Source organism: Tachysurus vachellii, chromosome 3 (assembly GCF_030014155.1).
Source record: "Tachysurus vachellii isolate PV-2020 chromosome 3, HZAU_Pvac_v1, whole genome shotgun sequence".
In the NCBI taxonomy this organism is placed as follows: domain Eukaryota; kingdom Metazoa; phylum Chordata; class Actinopteri; order Siluriformes; family Bagridae; genus Tachysurus; species Tachysurus vachellii.
In genome coordinates this window covers 30,095,335-30,119,445 of record NC_083462.1, presented here as the reverse complement: position 1 = coordinate 30,119,445, position 24,111 = coordinate 30,095,335, and the positions used below count along the sequence as shown (strand labels likewise).

Below are 24,111 nucleotides of genomic sequence, written 5' to 3'. Positions count from 1 at the left end.
CTTTACTCTTAGATTTTATTTTCTAAAATCTTCCATTACAACTAATTCATCATGTCTTTTTTTCTGGCTGTTAGGGTGTTTGGTACCAGTATGGTAGAGGAGTATGATGAGATTGCCGACTCACAGTATCCCTCCGAGAGGGTTGAGTACTTGGATGAGGATTATGGTATGATGATTTTTCGGTGTACATGTAGACATTAGATCCTGTGTGTGATCATTAGCCTTAATGCACTTAGTGTTCTCAACTCCAGACCTTCATTTCATAGATTACCCCCCAGGCTACCTTCCCTCTGACGACAAGGCATCAAAGAACCTCCTGGGGTCTGCAACAAGTATGTATGCGAGCACTTCCTGTCATTACAGGGTACTTCTGGGGCTTTTTGTAAAAAAAAAAAGAAAAAAACATGTTGTTAAAGGAATGAAATAAAATGGTTTTATTACCTCTTCACTTTATTTAAATACCAAGATTTCTGAATTAATGGGAACTGGGAACGCGATCTGGAATCAATGTATCATGGTGTATTTTACATCGTTTGTCAGGAAGTCAATCCTATAGTGATTTGTATAGCGTCTTAATATTACATTTAGTACATCGATGTAGTTATTTTTTGTTTTTCTTTTCAGATGCAATCCTTACGATGGTCAACAACATTGCTGCGAATGTGCTGGGCAGGAAACCAGAGCTTGAAGATGGAGCTCAGATCCAAGGTTATTTATTTGTTTATTTATTTATAACACCTCACTTTATACGAGTTCTGACTTTTCCTACAACAGTTAATATGTGCATAATGATTAGTAGTCGGTTTAATCCACTCTGTGTGTGTCAAAATTTCCAGTTTAGAGTTGGTGGTTTTAAAAGCAAAGCTTCTTCCCTTTTCCAAGGAGGCGTCTCTTTAAGCCAGGGAAGTACAGAACAAACAAACTTTGCCCATAGTGATTACTTCATAAATTCTCCTTGGCACAGTTTGGTAAAGCTGGTCAAGCATGATTTGTACATTTTGCTCATTACCATTAGCTGACCCTGAGCAAACAGGGGTATTTGTTCGCTGTGTGGGTTGTAACCTTTTTTGTTTGTTTTAAAGATGAAGTCAAAAGACTAAGATATGATTATTTTTTTTGGCACAGTAAGATTTTAGGATGTCATCTAGTAATATAAAGCTCTCATTACTCAGTTTGTCTGCTATATATCTGCCATTTTAATGACCAAATTGGAAGTAGTTTTATTTACTGTTTTATGTTTGGGAGCCAGATGTGTTTGTGTGTTTCCTGTTAAAGGTAAATTCTGTACATGTGTGTGTGTGGGTTTTGGCCACAGGAGGCTGCATTACTTGATGTACAAGGAGTTCCTTTGTGTGTGAGGGAGAGTTGTGGGAGGATGTGGGGGTTTATACTCAGTTGGGGGGAAAGTCTCTGACGTATGCACTCTCTCTCTCTCTTCTCTATCTCAACTTGCTGCCTCGGGCAGCTGCTTTTCCCTTTCGCCCTCTTTACTATAACATTATTGCTGTTCTGCTTTCTCTTTGTTTATTTCTCTGTTATTCTATGTAGGTAATATGTCATCAGGGGCCGAGAACATGACAGAAGTCACCGAAACTGTGCTCGTACCAACCCCAACACTCACACAGCAACAAGAAATGTATGTTTTACATTTGCCTACACACACACATCATGCTTGATAGCTACAAGGCATGTCAGATGTTTGAATTGATCATGTGCTTTGTGTGGAGATGTAAAAAGATTAGACAGCATAGTGTAATATTTTCATAGCCTCTTGAATCATCTTGTTACTTTCACAATCTGGAAGTAATCTGCATTAGTATTAGTGTGCATTCGTTTGTAAACATGATGATTGTTGTTTTCTCTACGAAAACTCTACACTAGCCTGCACACTACAGATCTGGATTCCACTCTTTGGAAGCCGGACCCAGACGTTCCCATTCCCGAGTCTCACGCTACACCTTCACCTGAGGAGAGTCGCATAGTCATCCTCATTGAAGAGGAAGAGGAAGAGCCGACACCACCCACAGTGACCCTGCTGGAGGAGGAGCGTGATGAGGAGAGGCGGCGTGAGGAGGCACGCCTCAGGGAAAGCACCTTGTACTGCTCTCAGCTTTCTACTTTGTCCTGCCTAGCCAGTCTCCATGAACACCTCCACCTCTGCTGTTCCGCCTCACTGGCTCTGCAGCGGCTACGTCAAGAACGCCATGCACATTCCAACGCAAACACACGATCAACACCACAACTCCCAGATCCCAGTCCAACTCAAACCCCCGCGTTGCCCATTGAGAAGCCTTTGGAAGTTGAGCCGACACAAAGTAAAGAGACTGCGCTTACCGACTCGCCCCGTGTTACTCTGGATCCAATTGTTGATCCCACAATTTTATTAGAGCCAAGCCACACCTCTTCCCTTTCCCATCACAGCTTCTCTGAGACTTCTGTCTTTAATGCCACGCCCACTGAGGGCATTCCTGACTCTCTACCCACAGATGAGCCCCAAGAGCCGATACCACATTACATGGATCAAATACCTGAAACGCAGACTCACCTTTTTAGCACCGTGTCTCACGGTGTCTCCACCTTTACCTCCACCACTCCCTTAAGCTTCACCACAACTGCTTCAACTCTCATTTCTGAGACAACCGAGGTCCCACTGCCCACCACAGAGCAGCCTGTCCATTCCATTCCCACACATGTACGGCCTACTGAAATCCCACCTCCCACAGAACTGCCATTGCCCGGTGCAGAGTCTTCTGTAATAGGCATCGAGGATGTCCAGCAGGATACTGAGAAGCAAGGTGAGCAGGAAGAGCCTACGGAGGAGGTGCAGAGCACACTACAGCGTACAGCCACAGACTTCTATGCCGAACTGCAGAACTCAAGTGAACCGAGCTACAGCAACGGCAACCACGTACATGGCTCCAACCAGAAGGAGTCGGTGTTCATGAGGCTGAACAATAGGATCAAAGCCCTGGAGATGAACATGTCACTCAGCAGCAGATACTTGGAGGAGCTCAGTCAGAGGTAACGCACACGTTCGCACACACACACACACAAAGTGGGTGGGGGTGTGGGTGCTGAATGTTAAGCAGGATACTCTTACAGTTTAGACTAATGAATCCTCCACATACATTTGCAGGGTTTGGGACACGTTTTTGTTTACATGGCCGTCCGACCAGTTATTTTATAGATGCTCCCTCTTACCCCTTTACTCTGCAACCTGCACCTAAGAGCTCATTCCGACGAAAAAAAAGGACAGCATTTGTACATGTGAATGTTCTTCTAAATCATTATGAGCCAGATTACAAACTGATATTACACACTGATATTTTGTGGTCTGTCCTGCTGTCACTCAGGTATCGTAAGCAAATGGAGGAGATGCAGCGGGCATTCAATAAGACCATCATTAAACTGCAGGACACTTCCAGAATTGCAGAGGAGCAGGTCAGTAAGATTTTATATCTTCACATGGATCTCAAAATGTCATGCAGGTGTTTATTAGTTGATGACTTTATTTAGATTTTCATTTTGTGGAATTTTGGCAGATGACCTTATACAGAATCACTTGTATTTAGCTTATATAATGAGCAGTTAAGGGTTAAGATCCTTGCTCAGGGGCTCAGCAGTGGCAGCTTTGTGATGCTTGTATCTGAACTCACAACCTTTTGATCAGAAGTTCAACATTGTAACCACTTTGTGTGCACATGCAGGATCAGAAACAGACAGAGGCCATCCAGATGTTGCAGAGCCAGCTGGAGAACATCACCAAGCTTATGCTTAACCTGTCTGTTACTGTGAGCCAGTTACAGAGAGAGGTGTGTATACACACATACACACACATCTATACACCTTTCCCGGTCTATGACCAATCTGTGCATCAATATCTATTAGTTTAGACGTTACAACTGTGTTTCAGGTGTCGGACAGGCAGAGCTACTTGGTGGTATCTCTGGTGTTGTGTCTGTCTCTGGGCCTGCTCTTGTGTATGCAGTGCTGCTGCAGCTCCTCCAGTAACAGAAGCTCTACCATCCCTGTGAGCAACCACTACCCCAGTCCCAAGAGGTACAGACACTTGCACACACACGTAACTTTGCATCAGGATTGCACGCATACACCAGGACACTATTAACCGCGTGGGATTCTTCAAACGACACAGACACACTGGATTGAGTTCATACTCATCCTGAACATGGGTTTTGCCAGGTTTATTTAAGGTTTTGCCAGTAAATACTTTATTTTCCTGTAGTTACTGGCAAAACCTTAAACCTGGCAATACTTGATTTAAAGCCATTCTGCTTCCCTTGAGGTGCAGCATGTCCTAAAAATAGTGTTTTTATACCGTGCTGACGAGTGACAGTTTGGTGGTTACTTCACTTGTATGCTGAAGAGAATCAACCAGCAGTGACATGCTCTTTGCAGGTGTTTCTCCTCTTATGATGACATGAGTTTGAAGCGGAAAGTTTCCTGCCCTCTTATAAGGTCCAAGTCATTTCAGCTGCCCCCAACAGATGGTAAGAGTTTTCTTTTAATACCCAAACACAAGTTCTCTCTGTCTCTCTCTGCCTCTGTCTCTATCTCTCTGCCTCTCTCTCTGCCTGTCTCTCTCTTTCTCGATCTCTCTCTCGATATCTCTCTCTCTCTCTCTCTCTCTCTCTCTCGTACTGACACATCCACCCGTGTATGTCATGTACACCTAGCCTGTCTTGCTGCACCATGCTCATCTCTGGATGAAGCTTAACCGTGTGCCTTCTCACAAAATACAGCATGTCGGCACTGAAGAAAAAAATCTCTGAATATCCATCTATTAACGATAATATAAACTATGGGCTACGATGTGACTGTGGCTTTGCGCTGTTCCATAAAAGCTTAACATGGCTTCCCTTCTTTGAAATATAGAGCTGCAGAACAAGTTTGCTATTTAAAACGTAGCCTCATGACTGTCTACTGACGCACCTTTGGTCTTTTGTCTCCAAAGTTGCAGAGAATGCTTTTGTTTGGTTTGTGCTTGGTGCAGGCTCACATTTTTAATATTTGCAAGTAGTAAAAAACAAACGTTAGTACAATTCAGATATGATCTCTCGAATCTTAAAGTAACTGATGAAATGTTTAAATAAAGTTGTGTATTTTAATATATTTATTTTAATGCAGTAAGTTCTACTACTTGCAAGTAAAGTCATGCTGGTACGTGTTCATACTTGCCATATCATTCCTTTAACCTGCCCCCCTCTCTCCCCTCTTTAGTAGGTCCTGATGACTTGTACATTGTAGAACCTCTAAGGTTTTCTCCAGAGAAAAAGGTACAGTGTTCATTTTGCCTGCGGTGGTCGGCCGCTGTGCACTCGAGGGGCCGCGTTTTGAAATGACTCACTCGTTCGATTCAGGAAAACAAACCAAACAGATGACATACAAACATAGGCACAACAAAAGTAACTAAGCGATCAGCGTTTTTACATGGGATAGAAAGCTATATAAGGACAAGTGAGTGATTTGGAACACAGCCCCAAGAGTTCTTCATGCTGGTCCAATTAAACCACTTCAGTCTACTGACTGAAATTTATCTCACGGCGTGCTCACAAGGCGCACCAGATCTTATTCTTAGTAGTACTTTTTTCTCTTTTACTTTACCTTTAATTTCTATGTTTTTTTTAATATACAGTCAACTCCTGAATTACTGGTAACCTTTAAAATGACTGGTATTTACATGTCATTTAATCATTGAGTCAAATAATAAACAAAATCTTTTCTCAGCTTCAGATGCTTCAGCCAAAGCTAAGATTAGATGTTAGCTTTGGCAGAGCAAAGACTAATGATAAAATACGTCTACCTGAAAAAGTTCAAACACTGTGAAGTTGTATGTCAGCATAGATTCGAGAGCACAGGATGGCAGAAGAATAAACCTACGTCTGCTCGTTGAAATCTGACTGTTTTTAATTAAGGAAGGGATGATCTCACAGATGCAAAGCCTGTTTGACGATTTCAAAAACCTCATGTCCTTTTGACTAACATAAGAATTGTAAGATTCAAAAGTAGTATATGAGATTCAAGGAAAAAGAAAGATTGACAGATATTTGGGTAGATGGTTTAATATTAAACTGTACCTTACATTAAGTATTGCAATTTATCTTGAACATTTAATCTTGCTCATTTTTATGCAGGGTGCCAATAATTTTGGAGTTGACACTGTTTTATTGTTTCTGTAGGTGTTTTTTTTTTTTTTCTTTCAGTCATAAAGGTGGTTTTCTACAGCTGTAGAAACTTTATTTATATATGTATATATATTCTGTCTGCCCATAACGAAATCTTTTTCTCTGTCATCCTCTTGCAGAAAAAGCGCTGCAGAGTAAAAGGAGGAGAGAAAGCGACTGTGACTGCAACTAACTGCAGCTCTGAAACTGAAAATGTGAGCGTGCCTCAATTCCTGCCTTCAACCTGCGACCCTGCCGTGTCTACATGCTCATTTTTAGAGGTCGTGGCTGGGAACAGCTCTGAAGGCTCCTCCTCATCATCATCATCATCATCATCATCCTCCTCATCATCTACAGCATCGGATGACTCCAGCTCCAGCATCCCTTCTGTTAACGGGCAGTGTGTGGGTCTAAATAATGGGCAGATACCAATGACCAAGAGCAAGACAGAGAAGAGGTCTTTTAAGCGCAGACGATCTAAAGCGGCTGATCAGCAACAGCCGCCGCAGTCACATGGGCGCTGTGGGGCAGGATTACTGCACACTCCCATTCCAGTGGCAACGTGCGTCATGCCTACGCTTCAGCAGCTGATGAAAGGAAAACAGGAACTCGGCATGGGGACGTTTGGAGTAACGGCCGTCACCGGTCACGTCTGAGAACCCTTTCTTCAGCACTCACACACGCTTGTGTAACGCAGCTTTAGAGACAGAAAAAGGTGAAACAATCGCTCCGTCAGCTAGGAGGAAGCAGGCAAGCGTTGTTGTGGTGGTTTTTGTTTCCCTTCTCACTGTTTCTCTCACTCACTCTTTCCCTTCCTTCCTCTAACACTAGTCACCGAGCCAGACTCCGCCACATACACCTAAAGCACAGAGAGAAATTCAGACTCTACAGCTCCCTTATCTCTCAAATATCTTCATCCCTCCCTTCTGTCATCCTCTCCTCTTTTATGTGCCTTTATTTGTCCGTTAACAAACTAAAACAGAACAAGGTGAAGGGTCCTTATTTTGTTTTCTTTCATTTTTGGAGAGAAATTCTATTTTATTTTTAAAAAGAAAAAAAGGTTTGGGATACAAAAAAGTACTAACTTTGGAGAAGTATGACTAAGTCCTCTTTTTTTTTTTTTTTCTTCGTGGCAAAAGTGGACCAGCAGGACAGCAGCGGAAGACCAGAAGTCGACTTTTTCTTTTTCACCCACTCTGATTTTCAGTAGTCAGTGTTAGCTCCATTCTATAGTGTTCACACTTTCTATTGTGCTGTCGGGAAACAGGTCTAGTTTTACTTGCACACTCCCTCTTGTAGGCTTGCTGTTGTGTGTGTGTAACTCCAGTTGTGTCTAGTCATTGTGTAGTGGGACCAGTGTGTGTGTGTGTGTGTGTGTGTGTTTGTGTGGACCATGTAGCATGTGGCTCAGTAGCACTTTAACATCCACCAGATCAGTGAGCAGAACTGGATGAAGAACAGATCCATCCTTCTTCCTTTTCATTTATTCTTTTTAGTCTTTCTCCGTCTGTCTGTCTGTCTCTCTCTCTCTCTCTTTTTCTGTGTGTGCTAATTTACCATGTTCAGGCAGGGCCTGAACTCTGTGAACTTTATACACTTTCATATAAAGATGTGACACATTCATTCAGGCATTTTATTGCATCCAGACTCCAGGTTGTTTCCTCCAATGTACTTCTATTCTTTAATGATTTATGACAACGTGGCAAGTTTACTCTACTCTCGGTCCAAACGGTCAGTTACATGTACAGGTACAAACAAAGAAATAAATAAATCTATATAAAGTGTTCATCCTGACCACCTGCACAGTGGCCAGTGTGTGTACCCTTTTATTTATATATTTATTTATGATGATGTCAGTGTTTGCTTGGGCCTGGTCGAACGTAAAGTTCTGGGTTAACAGAGGATGTGTTAACCCTTCCGGTGCCCCTATGGGGTGTCTTCAGTATTTATTGAAAACCATTACAGTACACACATGCAGCTAGCTGTGAAACCTGCAACGGTACTGCAATGGCACGCTTGTGCTTTTCTCCTTTTCTGCCATGTGTAATCCTGACAAAGCTGGAGTCTGAGTGCTAACCAAATGCCTCCTATTACACATCAAAGTCACACAGATCCTTCACTCTCTCTAATTCTTGCTATTTTGTAATCTGATGAGCCATACGTCAGACACTGGTTAAAATACATGGCTCGTTCTGAGGATGGATGAAAAGTAAGTAAATCAAATCGTTTTGCGTTAAATGTGTGTGCTGATGGATCTGTTCTGATGAGTTCTTCACTGTATTGGTTGCAATTTTAAGAATCTTTGTGTGTGTGTGTGGAAACTGCTCTAACTGCTGATTTCTGATCTGCATTTATTATATTTGTGAAAACACTCGTTTCTTTCTCATTCCTAAATACGCCACTGCTAGTGAAGCCACACCTTTATTGGCATTCTTTTGTGCTGTCATGTTCTCTTTATGTATGTCCATCGCTCTTCCCTCTCACGTTGTGTGTGTGCGCGTGTGGGTGTGACTGGCTCACTGGACCACTCATCAACCCACTCTAGTTTTATGCTATTAAACCATATAGTTCACGTGTTTGTGTCTTTAACCCCGAGTCGTTTGGATGATTTTTTTTCCCCCTACTCAATCATTTCATCAGTGCTCTATAAGGAATGTGAACTTTGTCTGAATGATAACAAAGGGAAAAGATTGGGTGGTTTTCAAAACACACCACCTTAATGTGATGTCACCAAGTTATTAGACATTCAGAGGGAGTTTTTTGTTTGTTTGTTTGTATGTTCAGTTTAATCGTGTTCTCATTTCTCTATTATTTTGAATGTATATGAAAATGTACTTGTTTGTAATTTGTTTCGAGTGTGTATGAGTGTTTTAAACCGTGTGGAAGAAGATTCATTCACTGTATAACCCCAGTGATTAGAGTCTCAGCCTTGTGTCTCAGGCTCTCACTCCCTCAGCACTTTGGAGAACTTCTCATGCCTTTTATTTTCTTTACAGTAGCCCTTGTTTAAAGTGCTTCTTCTTCCCGTACTTTTCTTGGTGTCCTCTAGTGGCCATGGTCGTGTGTATTTAAGTGGCTGATAGAAGATGCCAAATTCTACACCAGATAATCTGTGAGGGTCAGATGCACAGTATTTTTTATTTTATTTTTTTTTTTGGAAACAGGTGTAATTGTAACTACAGTGATGTAGTGCCAATAGAAACTGTGAATTTCTAAATAAAGACACTTTTTTTTCTTTCATTGCTGTACGTTTGATTTCTCTTGTAGTTCAGAACAGTACTTAATTCCACAGTCCGAGAATATGACTCACTGGAAAAAAGACACTTAGAGGTAGAGTTCATATAAAACAACACAGTTATGATGCAACATGGCCTTTGGTCTGTCATGTGAGCTTCATCTCGACGCACTCACTCAGTACAAGATAAAGGGACATATACTGATTGTGCGTTTTTATCAGATGAGCTGCAATATTTCAGCCTGCCCTGACGAGAAGATGAGCTGTGCAAGCTGTCCCTGCCGCACTGAGACATAAGCACCAATTTGCCATGAAGCAGAAGGGTGGACTTGTCTAGCCAGCATTCTCCTCTCAAGTACCAGGAGCGTCAGCATGGACAAAGCCAGACTTTGTTTCATTGATCTACTTGTAACTGGTACAGGACAGTGGAGAAGATAGCACTTGGTACTATGTATATATATTTACACATGTATTTTATGTCACATACATAGGAAGACATAATGCAATGCTTTTTTACTTTCATGCAAAAAGTAGAATACAATAGAATTATCTGTACAAGTCTAAGGAAAATAGAAAGTAAAGAAAATATATACCTGCATATTGTAAAGTGTGTTTGGAAATATGAAAAACTTTTTAAAAAATAAAAAAGTGTTTATATTACAGAACGTAGATCAATATAAAATGTACTGCAATGTCTCTGAGATGTGCACAACAACGGAGGACTAATAACTCCATCCAGGTCTGCTATAAAATACTGGATTTACTATTAGAGTTTACACACACACAGCATGGCTTACTGTAAATGTGCCAGAGCCTTTTCACTTAATTTCACTAAACTTTGTGAAACTGTGATTTTTTTTTGTGTGTGTTAAGAGATGATGTTCTAATCTAGTCATGCATGACTCAGCACATCTTGTAACAGTGGCACCCTTCTTGGGTGAGAGATATTTGGCAAGTGAACAGTCAGTTTTCAAAGTTGGAAGCAGATAAAATAGGCAGTTATGAGGATCTGAGCAGCTTTGAAAACGGTTTCATTTTAGCTTTCAGCTACCTTAAACAGTCTCCTTTTTTGGATCCATTGTTTCTTCTTCCCTCCTTTTCCACTATATATATATATATATATATATATATATATATATATATATATATATATATATTAATATATAACTCTTTATAACCATATGTGTGATAAATGACTTGTATACACTGGCTTCTGCCAGCCAAGAACAGAAAGCTGAGGCCAGTTAGCACAGACTCCCCAAAACTGGACAGTTAAAGACTGGAAAAACAAACACAATCTCAAGTTCTGCTGAAGCTCAGATGGTATGCACAGAATTTGGTGCTAACAGCATACATCCCTGAACTCAACCTGCCTTGTATAACAGTCCAGGCTGGTAGAGGTGGTGTAATGGTGACCTGTGAATATCAATCACCACTTGAATGCTACAGTGTTTTAATGCTGATCATCTGCATCCCTTCATGACCACAATTTACTATATTCACAAAGCAGAAATCGCCACCAAATGGTTTCATTGACATTCAATTCAATTCAAATTTGTTTGTATGGCGCTTTTTATAACTGACATTGTCTCAAAGCAGCTTTACAGAAAATAAACATAGAACAAAAGGTTATTATAAAGAATAATATAAAGATTAATATAATACAAAATTCAAGATTAATATTAGATATATTTAAATGTGTTTGTATTTATCCCCAATGAACAAGTCTGAGGTGACTGTGGTGAGGAAAATCTCCCTTGGATGCTAAAGGAAGGAACCTTGAGAGGAACCAATATGGGTGACTCTGGAGAGTGTGATTATAAATATACAGTCTGACAAATGTTGTAATGATGAGGCGATTGTTGTCCTCAAAGACCACATATAGTTGGTGTCTCCTCTTTGTATAGCAGAGTCTTACTGGAGCTGGTAAATCTCTAGATGTCTCAGGATCCTCACAGAGTCGCCCTCATCTCAGTGGAGGTCCAAAACCTTCATGGCACGGAAGACAATCGGAGCTGGTACGATTTCTGGATGCCTCGGGATGGGTAGAAAGAGATAATCTGTAAAGAGGAGGTGTTCTTCAGTGTTCTTTAGTGTTCTTCAGCAATCATCTCAGTCACTGGGCCTAAATTCTGTAGAGCATCTTTGGGATGTCACAGCAGGATCTGCGTGATACGGTCATGTCAACATGAACCAGAATCTACAAACAATGGACAGTTTCTAACATCTTGTAGAATCCATTCCACAAACCAATGAGAGTTTAGAGAGCAAAGGGAGGTTCTGCTCAGTGATCACAGGAACTTGTGCCACAGATGTTGAACAATCTTAAATATAACTTTAAACGGTCTCTGAATAGATACCACACCACTTACTGATTATTTCTTACTTGACATTGAGGCTGTTGAGTGACTTTTATTTTGTGACGTGTTTCACGTTTTCTTGACAACTTGCGTTAGGTGACTTTTATTTTGACACCACTTTAGTTGGAGGTTGACAGACAGATCCCTGTCTCTTTATCATTTACCTGCTTGCTGCCGTATCTGGATCATTTTGGGAGAAAAAAAAAGGTAAAAACTTTCATTTTGTTGTTAATTCTTACCGGACGTTGATGAAGCCCACCTACATAAATAAAAAGAGCTCGCGCACGTAGGCGTGGCGTCCTTGTTATTCAGTGTGTGTTTGCTTTAGGATGTTGTGACCAGAGAAAACAGGCCGTTTAAATGATATAAATAAACATGTCGTGTCTTAACTGCTCGTTCAGATGGCAGGTGAATTTGACGGTTTAGCAGGTCGTCATTTGTCTGTACTGTTGTTGAGGTTAGAAGATAAGCCTCATGTGTAGAATTAACGGTAACACCGGTGTCTAATCTCCTTCAGCCGGACACATCCCTGTGTGTGTGTGTGTGTGTGTGTGTGTGTGTGTGTGTGTGTGTGTGTGTGAGAGAGAGAGAGAGAGAGAGAGAGCGAGACATAGAGAGAGAGAGTGTGTGTATGAGAGAGACACAGAGAGAGTGTGTGTGAGAGAGAGAGACATAGAGTGTGTGTGTGAGAGAGAGACACAGAGAGTGTGTGTGTGTGTGTGTGAGAGAGAGAGAGAGAGAGATAGAGTGTGTGTGTGTGAGAGAGAGAGTGAGACAGAGTGTGTGTGTGTGAGAGAGAGAGACACAGAGAGAGTGTGTGTGTGTATGTGAGAGATGGAGTGTGTGTGTGTATGTGAGAGAGAGAGAGAGAGAGAGAGAGAGAGAGAGTGTGTGTGTGTGTGAGAGAGAATGTGTGTGTGTGTGTGTGTGAGTGGGGACACTGCTGGACCCCTGAACAAGGCCTTTAACACTCAATTACTCATTTGTATAAATTGATATAAATTGTAAGTCACTCTGGATAAGGGGGTCTGTTAATTACCAGAAATGTAAATGTGGAATGAAACCTGGAGTTTGATTGCAATCTCTGCCCTTGAATCACTCAGGACATGGTTTCTTATATCTACTTAAACTGAATCCATACAAGTGCTCTGATAGGTTCTGTTTTATATACTATCTGGCCAAAGTTGTTGACACCTGACCATCATGCCTATATGTGCTTGCTGAACATCCCATTCCAGATTTATTCACCTTCTGCTGTGATAATAAGCTCCACTGTACTGTGAAGGTTTTCCACTAGATGTTGGAGTGTGTATGTGGGGATTAGTGATCATTCAGCTACAAGAGCGTTAGTGAGATCAGACACTGATGTTGTAAGAGTGAGGAGGTCTGGGGTTCAGTCAGTGTTCCGGTTCATCACAAAGGTGTACAGTGGGGTTGAGTCAGAGTCAGGGTTCTGTGCAGGACACTCGAGTTAACACACCTTAACACACCATGTCTTCATGGAGCTAAGACTACGTGACTGAGAGTATGAGCGAGCTGTTCCACGCCTTGTGCTCCAAGTCTCCTGGGACTGTCTCCAGGCTTTCTGGGACCTTGTGTAGGATGAGAGGTAATTGGAAGTTAACAACATACATAGGACATCCTATACAATTGTATACTTCCGACATTGTGGTAAATGTTTGGGGAAGAACCACGTATGGCTGTAATGCTCAGGTGTCCTCAAACTAGCCGTTCAGAGTGTTTCCGAAGGCTATTGCTGGTGCACTGGTAAACGAATGAAACACAGAATAGCTAATCATTTATCTTGGAGTGTGTGTCGTGTAGAAGTGTGAACTCTGCCCTTGACTAGTAACTGGTGTTGATATTAATGCACAGGAGTCTAACAGGTATCTTAGAGAGCCCTGCTGAACCCCTAAAGGTCATTTTTCTACAACGAGTCACCGGATTTAGCTCATAAATGAAAAATGGCGTTTTACTGCTTCGTACCTAAGTTGCTTAGAAGCGAGATGATCCCAGTTGTCATTTTGTCTCACTTTTGCTTTTCAGCTTTGAATGTAAGGTCAGGTGTGTCAAAAATATGGTGGGAAAATTGCCCTTATATGTTTCATGCCAGCGCAGGTATGCCAAATGTCATTATGTGCAAGATCAAAGAAGTCTAGCTGCATTATGACTGGCAGGATCTGCAACCAATCAGGAGAGAGAGAGAGAGAGAGAGAGAGAGCATGAGAGATTAAGCAAAGCAAATGGCAGCGAGAGAGTAAACCTATGGTCTAATATTCTAGTTAAAAGGATTCAGGATTAATTGGCTTTTTCCCCTGGTTTGTTGTTTAACAAAAATAAAAGGAATAGTTTGCTTTTAGGAAAAAAAAAAACATTTATGTAACGTTTATTAAGGAGTCTCCGTTGTCAGCACTTTGTAAGTTTAGACTTTTTGCTTTTCTTAGAATCTTCTCGAGCCATGATTTTAATGTGAACAGCGAGGAAAAAAGTAACGTGTTGCTATAGCATAAGCGCTAAGAGGAATATAATTTGTCTTTTGGATGTTAGACAACTTTAAATGTAACACAATGGTGTGATGTTGTTATTAAATTAAAAATTGTAATCTTTTGCAAATTATGATATAAATGGAGTAAAACACTTCAGGCCATGCTCTTTAAATTATTATTATTATTATTATTATTATTATTATTATTATTATTATGGACAAAGTGGATTATCCTGGTTTTATATGTTTTTATTTACTTTGTTGATTTATTACAGGATGGCTGAACCACCCCAGTCATGTGACTGTTTTGTGTCTCTGCCACCTGGATCAGAATACGACCAAGTGATATTTGGTAAGAATTCGGATCGACCAAGAGACGAGGTACAGGAAGTGGTTTACTTCCCTGCTGCCTCCCATAACCCCGGGGCCACAGTAGAGGTAAGTGAAGTTTTCCAATTTACCTGCAACATGATAACATTTAATAATGTTAATTTGTATGAGCTTGTCTATCATTTGCATCTAGCTAGCTTGAAGCGTGAGGATTAGCACACGCTTCCTCTGACAATGAAGATATCACTCGCTTCTTTTCCAAATATTGCTCGTGCAATGACACGAATCCACTGAACATACAGCAACGAGATCACAAATGACAACGGGGAACAACTCATATACAGTGCTGTGGAATTGCAGTGTATATAATAATGTTAGTCATTTCTGTGAGATCAGAACAAAGTATGAGGAATGAGAATGTAAATACTGAACCCTGACTGTCTATGTTTTCTCTCCAGTGTACGTACATCTCGATCTCCCAAGTGGAGCACACACATGCAGTGGTGCTGAGCAGACCGGCCTGGCTGTGGGGGGCTGAAATGGGAGCCAACGAACACGGCGTGTGTATAGGGAACGAAGCCGTGTGGACACGTGAACCTGTAAATCCAGAGGAAGCGCTGCTCGGCATGGACCTTGTTCGGTAAACACATATATACACTGACCGGACACTTTAATAGTAACTCGTCATGCAGTTTGCAGATACATGGAACATAAAGCATGCAGATAAAGGTCAAGAGCTTCATTTAACCCTTTATACCAAAAGGCCAAAAAAATGGCTTTATTGTGTCCATGTCTAGCATTGAATTTCTTCATGACACTTCACAGTGCTGATTAATGGCTCAGATAAAAGTAGACACTCCGGGTTTTTTAAATTTGTAGTTTTTCATGAGTGGTTCTCTTTTTATCTACTCTACAAGGAGCAATGTGTTTATAGAATTTCTGCTCTCCATGATGCCCCAAGTATTTGTTCATAAGCATTTAATCTGTCACACAGTAAACGTCTGTATGAGGTTATCAAAACAGAGATAAAAACATCTCACCCTGAAAGAGTCCTGACTCATTTTGTATCAGACTTGCAGCCATAAAATAATTCATTTGTTTATACTGGGTGGAAATATCTGATGAGTTGATTTCCATTCCACGGGCAGAACCGATCACAAGTGTACTGTTAAAAAGGATTTAAGGTTCAATCATCAGAATGAGGGACAACGTGATGTCATTGACTGTTTTAAGAGCTTCAAAGTTTACCAGTGGAACAGTATTTTATTATTCCATTATATAATAATAATTATACGGCAGCTGAGCCGTCCCACATGATTGACAGTTGTTCTGACATTTCGAAGCGCTTTGAGTTGCAGCGATTCAGCGTCTTTGTTTTATTTTTATCGCTGTTCAGTTTTGTGAAATAAAGACTATGAATATGTGTCTGACTTAACTATAATTAAAGAAGTATACAACATCAGATAACTATTTTATTACAGCTATTTTTGACAGAAATAGAAGAAGACTAGAGAAAGGAAAAAAAGTTAATAGTCTCACAATGAAGTGTCAGTGCAAACACTTTGCATATAAACCTGGTGGTATTTATAACTGGACAGTGATTTTAAATGCAAATTTTTAGAAGCTAATCATACCAGCTGTTTGTGATTTGCTGTAACATACGTTTGAGGTTTTGTTTTTATTTATTTATTTTTTTAATTAATTTTCTAGTTAAAATACAGTCATTTCAGTAGGTGTTTACAGCCTGGTTGAAGCAAGGTTATGTATGAGTCTTTATCCAATGTACCTTCAGATTCTTTGCCATTTTGGACTCGGGTTATTTTTGTACTACACAAAATCTTAAATCTTAAAGAAGTATGAAAGTGGTGTTGTTAATGAATGCTTCAGGAGAGAGCTGGAGTAAAACAATAACCCAAAAATATACAATATTTAGCTAAACTACTAAATAAAATGAGCATTAGGAAAGGGTGAAAAGCTTAACAGTTCTTCAAATAAAAAAACATCAAGTACAGCGTGTACTGTTTAGACTTCTTTAGATTTCTTTCATGTAAACTTGGGGTATTAGGAAAGAAATACTGTAGCAGAACACGTGCACAAGACAATGCAACAACCTCCATGTCCCTGGGTGTAACACATTGTATTAAGAGTGTGTGGTTACAATTGAGGACAAAAGGTTAGAATTTTACTATATCAACATTTTCCACTAGGTGAAAAGTCTGTGCTGAAGATTCCAGTAATTGATATGATGACGTTTAGGAGTAAATTTGGAGTGTTTTATAGTTACACTGTTAAGCTTTTCTTTTGCCAGAAAGTATTTTTACTAGCGGTTGCCATAGTAACAACTTTTATCAGTAAGGGGCGCAACTAGCATTCCAACTCGGTTTTCTTGCCGCTTAAATAAAATCATTCTGGAGGGAGATTTTGGTGGTTGCGTATAAAATTCAGCAGTGTTTATTAACATCTCATCATATGAAATGATGGAGAAGTCGCTAGTCGCTGCACAGAGTCGCTCTGTATTTATATAAATGTACTTTTTCCAGATTTGTAACATCGTCATTGGTGCTCATTTCGCCTGAAGTTGAAAATGAATGATCTCTGGTTGCTTTCTCACTGTGAGTCAGTGTGTATGTGTGAATGTAGTGTTACAGCGGAGTTCGTTAAGCTTGGATTAACTGTGTTCAAATTGATGATGATGATGATGATGATGATGATGATGATGATTATTCAATATCTTTGTCTTAGTGAATACAGTTTTGGCGCAATGAGCAGTGTAGCGGTGGGATAAAACATAGTTTTTAAGTATCTGGTCACAAGTACAATATGCCTGAATACTTAAAGACAGAAAAAACAGAAATCATAGAAATGCTTCCAAAGCTGTAACTAAAGTGGCTTAAAGACGGCATTTCTTTATTCAAGTATTTTAGTGACCACTATGTTTAGGACTGCATTTGGACTACATTTACATTTTTATGGCATTTGGCATACACTCTTATCCAAAGCGACTTACATTTATCTCATTTATACAGCTGAGCAATCAAGGGTTAAGGGCCTTGCTCAGGGGCCCAGCACTGGCAGTTTGGTTGACTCGAACTTACCACCTTCTGTTGTATCAGGAGGAATGAGCAAAACATCCAGCAGTAGTATTGTGTGAGAATTTTATTCAAGTAAATTAAGGCAGCGCTAACAAATACTAACAAAATGTTTGTAAACTTTTGACCCACTAAGAATAATATAGCAACTAAACTTCTGACAAAAATGTGTGTCAGAGATTATAGTGAAACTACTGACTTAACACAGGAAATACACAATAATGTGCGTGCGAGTCTTGAGTCTCTGTGTATGTAATCCTTTGATCTTAGGTGCAGGTAAGGTGTGTAAGAGCGGTGAATAATGTGTGTGTGTGTGTGTGTTCAGTTTGGCTCTTGAGCGTGGTGACAGTGCGTGGGCTGCTCTACGTGTGATCACCGAGCTGCTGGAGCAGCATGGTCAGGGTGGAGCCTGTAGAGAGGATCCTGAACACTTCAGCTACCAAAATACCTTCCTGCTGGCTGACCGCCAAGAAGCCTGGGTCCTCGAGACAGCCGGGAAGCTTTGGGCTGCTCAGAAAATCACAGGTTAGAAAACAGCCCTCTTCTGCTACCTATAATACATTTGGAAATAAATTCCTCTGCTGAGTGACTTGGGGTGAATTTGCTTCAAGATTGAGACTGAGACAGTGAAGTTAAGACTTAATGCTTAATTCAGATCTCTGGAGGTTGTTTTTGGTCACTGAGAGAGTTCTGTAGCTTAGGGTTATTGATACTCAGCAATGTCGCTATCCTCCCTTTCACTATAGAACACAAAAGCTATTTAAGTGCTAATAGCTGCCTCTTATTGAGGCAACTCAGCCTTCTAAACATGAGCCGATTACAAATTACCGACCCGGAGTCTCATTTATCAACGGAGGGTGTTGTGTCTAAACCATTTTCCGTGCACAGAATGTGTTTTATTAAGAAATTCAAACGTTATTGGTCACACATACACAGTCATACACGATACATGCAGTAAAATGCTTTTTTATGACAGACTGTGTTGTAACAAATCTAATCAAATTATACACGGTCAAAAAGGGAGGGATTTAAATGAAATGGAATACAATGCAATATAATGAAAAATAACAAGATAAAAATAAAACAAAGTAGAGCAGGAAATGGAAATAAAGTGGCATTGGATGAATACAAGAGAACTTTAATGAATAAAGTGCACGTGTTCTGGATCATAATGTCAACTGTGCTGCGTAAAGAGTCGGTTGAGGTAGTGGGTGTTGAGGTAAGTGTGCGTGAGGATGTGTGTGTTTGTCGAGCTGCCCCTGTCTGTGTTACTGGTGATAATAATAACATCAGAGTAATAGCTGTAATATAATAATATGCAGTAATTGCCGTGTCTGATTCTCAAAACGAGACGTAATGTGGAAAAATATATATACATTATTTATTTATTTATTTATTTATTTATTTATTTATTTATTTATTTATTTTTACACATTTTAAACTTCCTCAAATCGTTTTTAAGTTTCAGGATTTTTATCTAGGAAAAAAAAATAAGCCAATACAGCAAGCATGAAGAGTAAAGGCTGAAACCTCGGCTGAATAGTCTTCTATTTTATCTAAGAGAATACTGCATAAAAAAATCCTTTCCTTCATTGAAACTTTGAAAACATTTTATTTTGTTACACTTTTTTGCACCATTTAAGACATTTCTGAACGAAGAAATGCAAGAATCAAAGGAAAGGTGTACAAGACAGTAGTGAGAGCAGCTCTGCTGTATGGGTTAGAGACGGTAGCAGTGAGGAAAAGACATGAGGCAGAGATGGAGGTAGCAGAGATGAGGATGTTGAGGTTGTCTTTCGGAGTGACGAGGATGGACAGGATTAGGAACGAGCACATCAGAGGGACAGCTCAGGTTTTGTGGACAAGGACAGAGGGGCTAGATTGAGCCTTTTTGGTTTTAGGTGAATGCTTTCCTTTTACTTTACTTTAAATTTTATTGAATTTTATTTTTTGTTTCAGGTTCAAAGAATTATTTTTTTTTTAAAGTATCAGTCACTATTTGATAAATTGTTAAATAATTATTGTTTTATCGGTGCAGACAAATTTCTGGATCCAGATCTGTACATTCAGAAAGCAAACCAGTGTCCTGATTTTTATTTATTTATTTATTGTTTTCCAGAGGGAGTGAAGAACATCTCCAACCAGCTGACGATAGGCACTGAGATCTGTGTGGAGCATCCGGAGTTGCGTAATCACGCTAAGTCTCAGGGCTGGTGGAACGGAGAGGATGAGTTTAGCTTCACAGCGGCATTCAGTCCAGACAACCCGCCCGCTAGGATGGAACTGGCCAAGCAGCGTTATAAAGGAGGCACAGCACTGCTTCAGGAACATGATGGTGTGTGAGCTGGTTGAGTTATACACATATACTACACATATACATACTTCCTTTTTCAAGTTTCATGTTGTAATGCTTGTGGTCCACAGAGAACAAATTTATGGTTAAACCTGAGCAAAGACATGAGGAGAAAATCATGACAGGACAGGATTGATGTCAAAGGCATGAAATGCACTCAGTTTCTCAGTGTATATATATATATATATATGTATGTGTGTGTGTGTGTGTGTATGTGTGTATACATATATGATAAATATATAGAGAAAGAGAGACATAGCAAGAATTAAATATCACTTCATTCTGTGCACCTTTTTTATTGAAGTTCGTGTGTGCATATATATATATGTGTGTGTGTGTGCGCGCGCGTGTGTGTGTTTGTGTGTGTATTGCTGTGTGTGTATGTATATATGTGTGTGTGTACGTGTCTGTGTGTATGTGTACGTGTCTGTGTGTGCATTTGTGTGTGTATATATAATATATATGTATGTGTGTATATATTTGTGTATATGTGTGTTTGTGCAGGCTCTGTAACTGCTGAGGTGATGATGAGCATCCTGAGGGACAAGCCCACTGGCATCTGCATGGATTCAGCAGGTTTCCGCACCACAGGCAGCATGGTTTCTATCCTCCCACGAAATCCCAGCACGCCCTGTGTTCACTTCTTCACTGCCACTCCAGATCCCTCCAGGTTCCTGTCTCAAGGGAAATTTCACACCATACCGCTCCTGATGCAATAAGCTCATTTCACTAGCAGTGCACCTTGTTGACAGTAATATTGCTTAAAATCTGTGTTAGTTCAAAAAGTCTTTTAGTTGGATTTGTCAATGTTTTTTTCTGTTAAGTTCTTATAGTTTGTCTGTAAACGATGTCTCAGTGTAACATTTGTGACCCTGCAGGTCTGTTTTCAAGCCATTCATCTTCTCTGAGAGCATGCACCCCGTTACCATGGTGATGTCTCCACATTATGGCTCGGATGATCCTGTGAAGTCTCGGCCTCGATTCCAGCGTCAGGTGGACAGGAAGCACGAGCTGTACCAAGCGCACCAGGCTGCTATGGAGGCAAATCCGGTGAGACGTCCAGCCACAAACAGCTGAAATTCTACTGATTCCTTAGAGATACAGTTTATGATAACAAAATGTAGAAGAGTGGAGTATGCCTTGTTAATTAATCTATTAATTTGTCTCTGGGTGTCTGTGTTTGTGAATGTGTGTGTGTATTGTGTATTCTGTATTTATGTGCGTTTATATGCATGTGTGTGTGTTTGTGTGTACGTGTGTTTGTGCGTGTGTGTATGTATGTGTATGTGTGTGTGTGTGTATGTGTACGTATGTGTATGTGTATATGTGTGTGTTTATATATGTGTGTATGTTTGTGTACGTGTGTGTATATATATGTGTGTGCTTATGTATGTGTGTATGTTTGTGTGTGTTTGTTGGTGACTCAGGATGATGGAGCGTCTCTACAGGAGATTATGCGCTTCTTAGAGTCACAGTGTCTGCAGGAGATTGAAGCCATGCTCAGGGGCGAGGTGGAGGGTCAGGAGCTCGGCGATCTCTTCTTCGACTGCGTGGACACAGAGATAAAGTTCTACCAGTGAGAGCAAACAGGTAAATAAACCACTTTCCAATCTGCCGCTCAGTTAACATAAAGCAGCGCTGTTTAATCCTGCTGTTTAACAGAGCTCAATAATTATAGCAGACAAATGCAGAGTTAAAGACATTGAACTGTCTGGAGTAATTACAATGTCATGAGCCGTCACTGCGGCTTTTCTGTTACTGTAGACCAAATGTGACAAATTAAGTTAGGCAAAAAAGCCAATTATCTGGCAACATTCACACTGCCAAAAAGTCTGATCTGAGTGTGAGAAATGAACAGTAAAAATCTCTCGCTCCAGTTGTAGAGTGAGTTGGATTATGTGCAGAATAAGATTCATTTCATTCATTTACATCATTTAGCAGACGCCCTTATCCAGAGCGACTTACATTTTTATCTCATTTTTATACAACTGAGCAATTGAGGGTTAAGGGCCTTGCTCAGGGGCCCAGCAGAGGCAGCTTGGTGGACGTAGGAATTGAACTCAAAACCTTCCGATTGGTAGCCCAAAACCTTAACCACTAGGCTACCATATCCCCCATGGACACAGACATTGACTGCAGATTGGATGCTGGTAAATCACCTGTCAGTCAAAACCAGTGGGCTGAGTTTATTCACTCGCTGCCTGATCACTTCCTTTCTGTTAGAGAACAGACAGTTTACTGACTTTTTTCTTCCCTCAGATGAGATTCTGGGTTGCTGGTTTGTGGCTGTCTAGTTTGATGGCAGAATAAACCCATAACATTTCAGATCAGGATTCAGCCAATGACTGCACTTGACAGCACGCTCCATCTTTATTAAATGATCACAAAACAAACAGCACAAAAAAAGGCAATTAATAATCAGCACATTAATAGGACGGATATTTTAAACCTGTGATAAGAAAAAAAGAAAAATGTTTAGGCTTAGTGGCACCTGCAGGGTTGTGAGTTTGATTCCTGACTTCACCATGTGTTTGGGGGTTTCTGAGCACTCCAGTTTTCTCCCCCAGCCGGAGACATGCTCTGTATAGCATCTTGAAACTGTCTGCAGTGTGTGAATGAGTGGGTGAGTGATTGTATCCTGTAAAGGCTTAGCACCCAGTGTTTCCCGTCTTGAGCTCCATGGTTCTCATAACCCTCTGTATGATGAATGGATAGACGTTCAGTTCTGCCATTGTTTAATATGTCAATCCTGGATGCATCCAAATCAACACACAACCAAAACCCTGTTCGATATTCCACTCTGTCCGCCCGACCAATAATCTGTCAAACTAGAACACGCCTATTTTACGCTTCATCAGTTAAAGGTTTTGGATGTAAGTCACAATGACTTTTATTGTCATTTCGACTGTGTGAACGATATTTTATTGAAATAACTTGTGTATAACAGTAGACTGTTTAAAATGTTCAAGTTGGGAATCATTTCTGTATCTCTTGTTTTCGCAGTTGTCTTGTAAATGTCATAGAGCTTGCTGATCTGCTCCGGAGAGGAACGGAACGGACCTGTCTGCTCCTCTACACCTCTCTTAGTTCTCCTGATGCAATGCAACACATCGTGATGTCCATTAACATGCCACACTAAGTGTAACTGTATGAAACAGGTACTAGATGTTCATGCCCTATATTCATGTGTACTGTAATTGGCGCACCAGGCAGTAATATACGCACCACGTTAATGAGTACCTTATAGATTACTAAGGTGTGTGTGTGTGTGTGTGTGTGTGTGTGTGTGTGTGTGTAGAGAAGTGAGGAAATGAGAAAAGAATAGCGGAGGCATACTCTGATCATTCCTGTGTACGTTCACGAGGGTTTGGCTGCGTGGCCGGTCCTCAGAGGAGAATGTGAATAAAGATAACAACTTAACACTGGATTTCTGCTGCCTTGATTATTTATGTACTATATATACACACAGTATCTCACAGAAGTAAGTACACCCCTCACATTTTTCTAAATATTTTATTATATCTTTTCATGACAACACTGAAGAAATGACACTTTGCTACAATATAAAGTAGTGAGTGTACAGCTTGTATAACAGTGTAAATTTGCTGACCCCTCAAAATAACTTAACACACAGACATTAATGTCTAAACCGCTGGCTACAAAAGTAAGTACACCCCTAAGTGAAAATTTTCAAAATTGGGCCCATTTAGCCATTTTCCCTCCTCGGTGTCATGTGACTCGTTAGTGTTTGATTGTCTCATAAGTCTGGGGTGTGAATCTGGAGCATGTGTGTTAAATTTGGTGTTATCACTCTCACTCTGAGAAACACTGATGAATCAATTTCTGGTGACATGACAACATACTTGTGTAATAAATTGTCACAAATGGCATTTTATCAACAACAGTCAGGACCCATATTTATCTTAAATCTTGCAACTTTTCAGATAATTAAATTCTCTTAATCATGAAACACAAGTCGTTGGACTCAAACGAACCGTATGTAGATCTATGTAGAATGTGAAATAAAGTTAAACATCATTAATATTATAATTAGTAATGCAACAATGATCACAAGCT

General features: G+C 40.3%; 3 protein-coding genes across 7 annotated transcripts in view; all 3 read left to right on the top strand.

The window, feature by feature from the left end:
- The window catches only part of suco (SUN domain containing ossification factor), a 38,159-nt gene extending 28,737 nt beyond the window's left edge, over window positions 1-9,422 (top strand). For 2 of the 3 annotated variants that reach the window (XM_060866686.1, XM_060866684.1), the window contains 11 exons: window positions 75-166; window positions 267-332; window positions 625-708; window positions 1,549-1,636; window positions 1,882-3,021; window positions 3,354-3,441; window positions 3,708-3,812; window positions 3,914-4,059; window positions 4,417-4,508; window positions 5,239-5,294; window positions 6,323-9,422. In XM_060866686.1, the coding sequence (XP_060722669.1) occupies window positions 75-166; window positions 267-332; window positions 625-708; window positions 1,549-1,636; window positions 1,882-3,021; window positions 3,354-3,441; window positions 3,708-3,812; window positions 3,914-4,059; window positions 4,417-4,508; window positions 5,239-5,294; window positions 6,323-6,838 (2,473 nt within the window). In that variant the 3' untranslated portion in view covers window positions 6,839-9,422. The remainder of the gene's footprint in view (window positions 1-74; window positions 167-266; window positions 333-624; window positions 709-1,548; window positions 1,637-1,881; window positions 3,022-3,353; window positions 3,442-3,707; window positions 3,813-3,913; window positions 4,060-4,416; window positions 4,509-5,238; window positions 5,295-6,322) is intronic. The other variant, XM_060866685.1, reaches the window with a different exon arrangement.
- Window positions 9,423-9,666: 244 nt separating this feature from the next.
- scrn2 (secernin 2) lies at window positions 9,667-23,461 on the top strand. 3 transcript variants are annotated; one of them, XM_060866681.1, is made up of 9 exons: window positions 9,667-9,861; window positions 14,538-14,700; window positions 15,051-15,232; window positions 18,007-18,206; window positions 19,801-20,016; window positions 20,539-20,704; window positions 20,913-21,084; window positions 21,462-21,624; window positions 23,038-23,461. In XM_060866681.1, exons 2-8 carry the CDS (start codon window positions 14,539-14,541, stop codon window positions 21,612-21,614), a joined length of 1,251 nt encoding a protein of 416 aa, XP_060722664.1. In that variant the 5' UTR covers window positions 9,667-9,861; window position 14,538; the 3' UTR covers window positions 21,615-21,624; window positions 23,038-23,461. The 3 variants fall into 3 exon arrangements, with proteins under 3 accessions (XP_060722664.1, XP_060722662.1, XP_060722663.1); XM_060866679.1 differs by lacking the exon at window positions 9,667-9,861 and adding an exon at window positions 11,864-11,984; XM_060866680.1 differs by lacking the exon at window positions 9,667-9,861 and adding an exon at window positions 11,983-11,991 and having other exon boundaries at window positions 14,537-14,700.
- mysm1 (Myb-like, SWIRM and MPN domains 1) overlaps window positions 23,451-24,111 on the top strand; it is a 17,386-nt gene continuing 16,725 nt past the window's right edge. Inside the window, exon 1 of the mRNA XM_060866678.1 lies at window positions 23,451-23,515. The gene's annotated coding sequence lies outside the window, so the exon portion shown is untranslated. The remainder of the gene's footprint in view (window positions 23,516-24,111) is intronic.

Excerpts from the sequence above, each read along its gene's own strand:
- scrn2 (XM_060866681.1), top strand. The coding sequence starts at position 14,539 with ATGGCTGAACCACCCCAGTCATGTGACTGTTTTGTGTCTCTGCCACCT. Across the intron at positions 14,701-15,050 it reads ACCCCGGGGCCACAGTAGAG|TGTACGTACATCTCGATCTC; the intron begins GTAAGTGAAGTT and ends TTTTCTCTCCAG. Across the intron at positions 18,207-19,800 it reads GGCTGCTCAGAAAATCACAG|AGGGAGTGAAGAACATCTCC; the intron begins GTTAGAAAACAG and ends ATTGTTTTCCAG.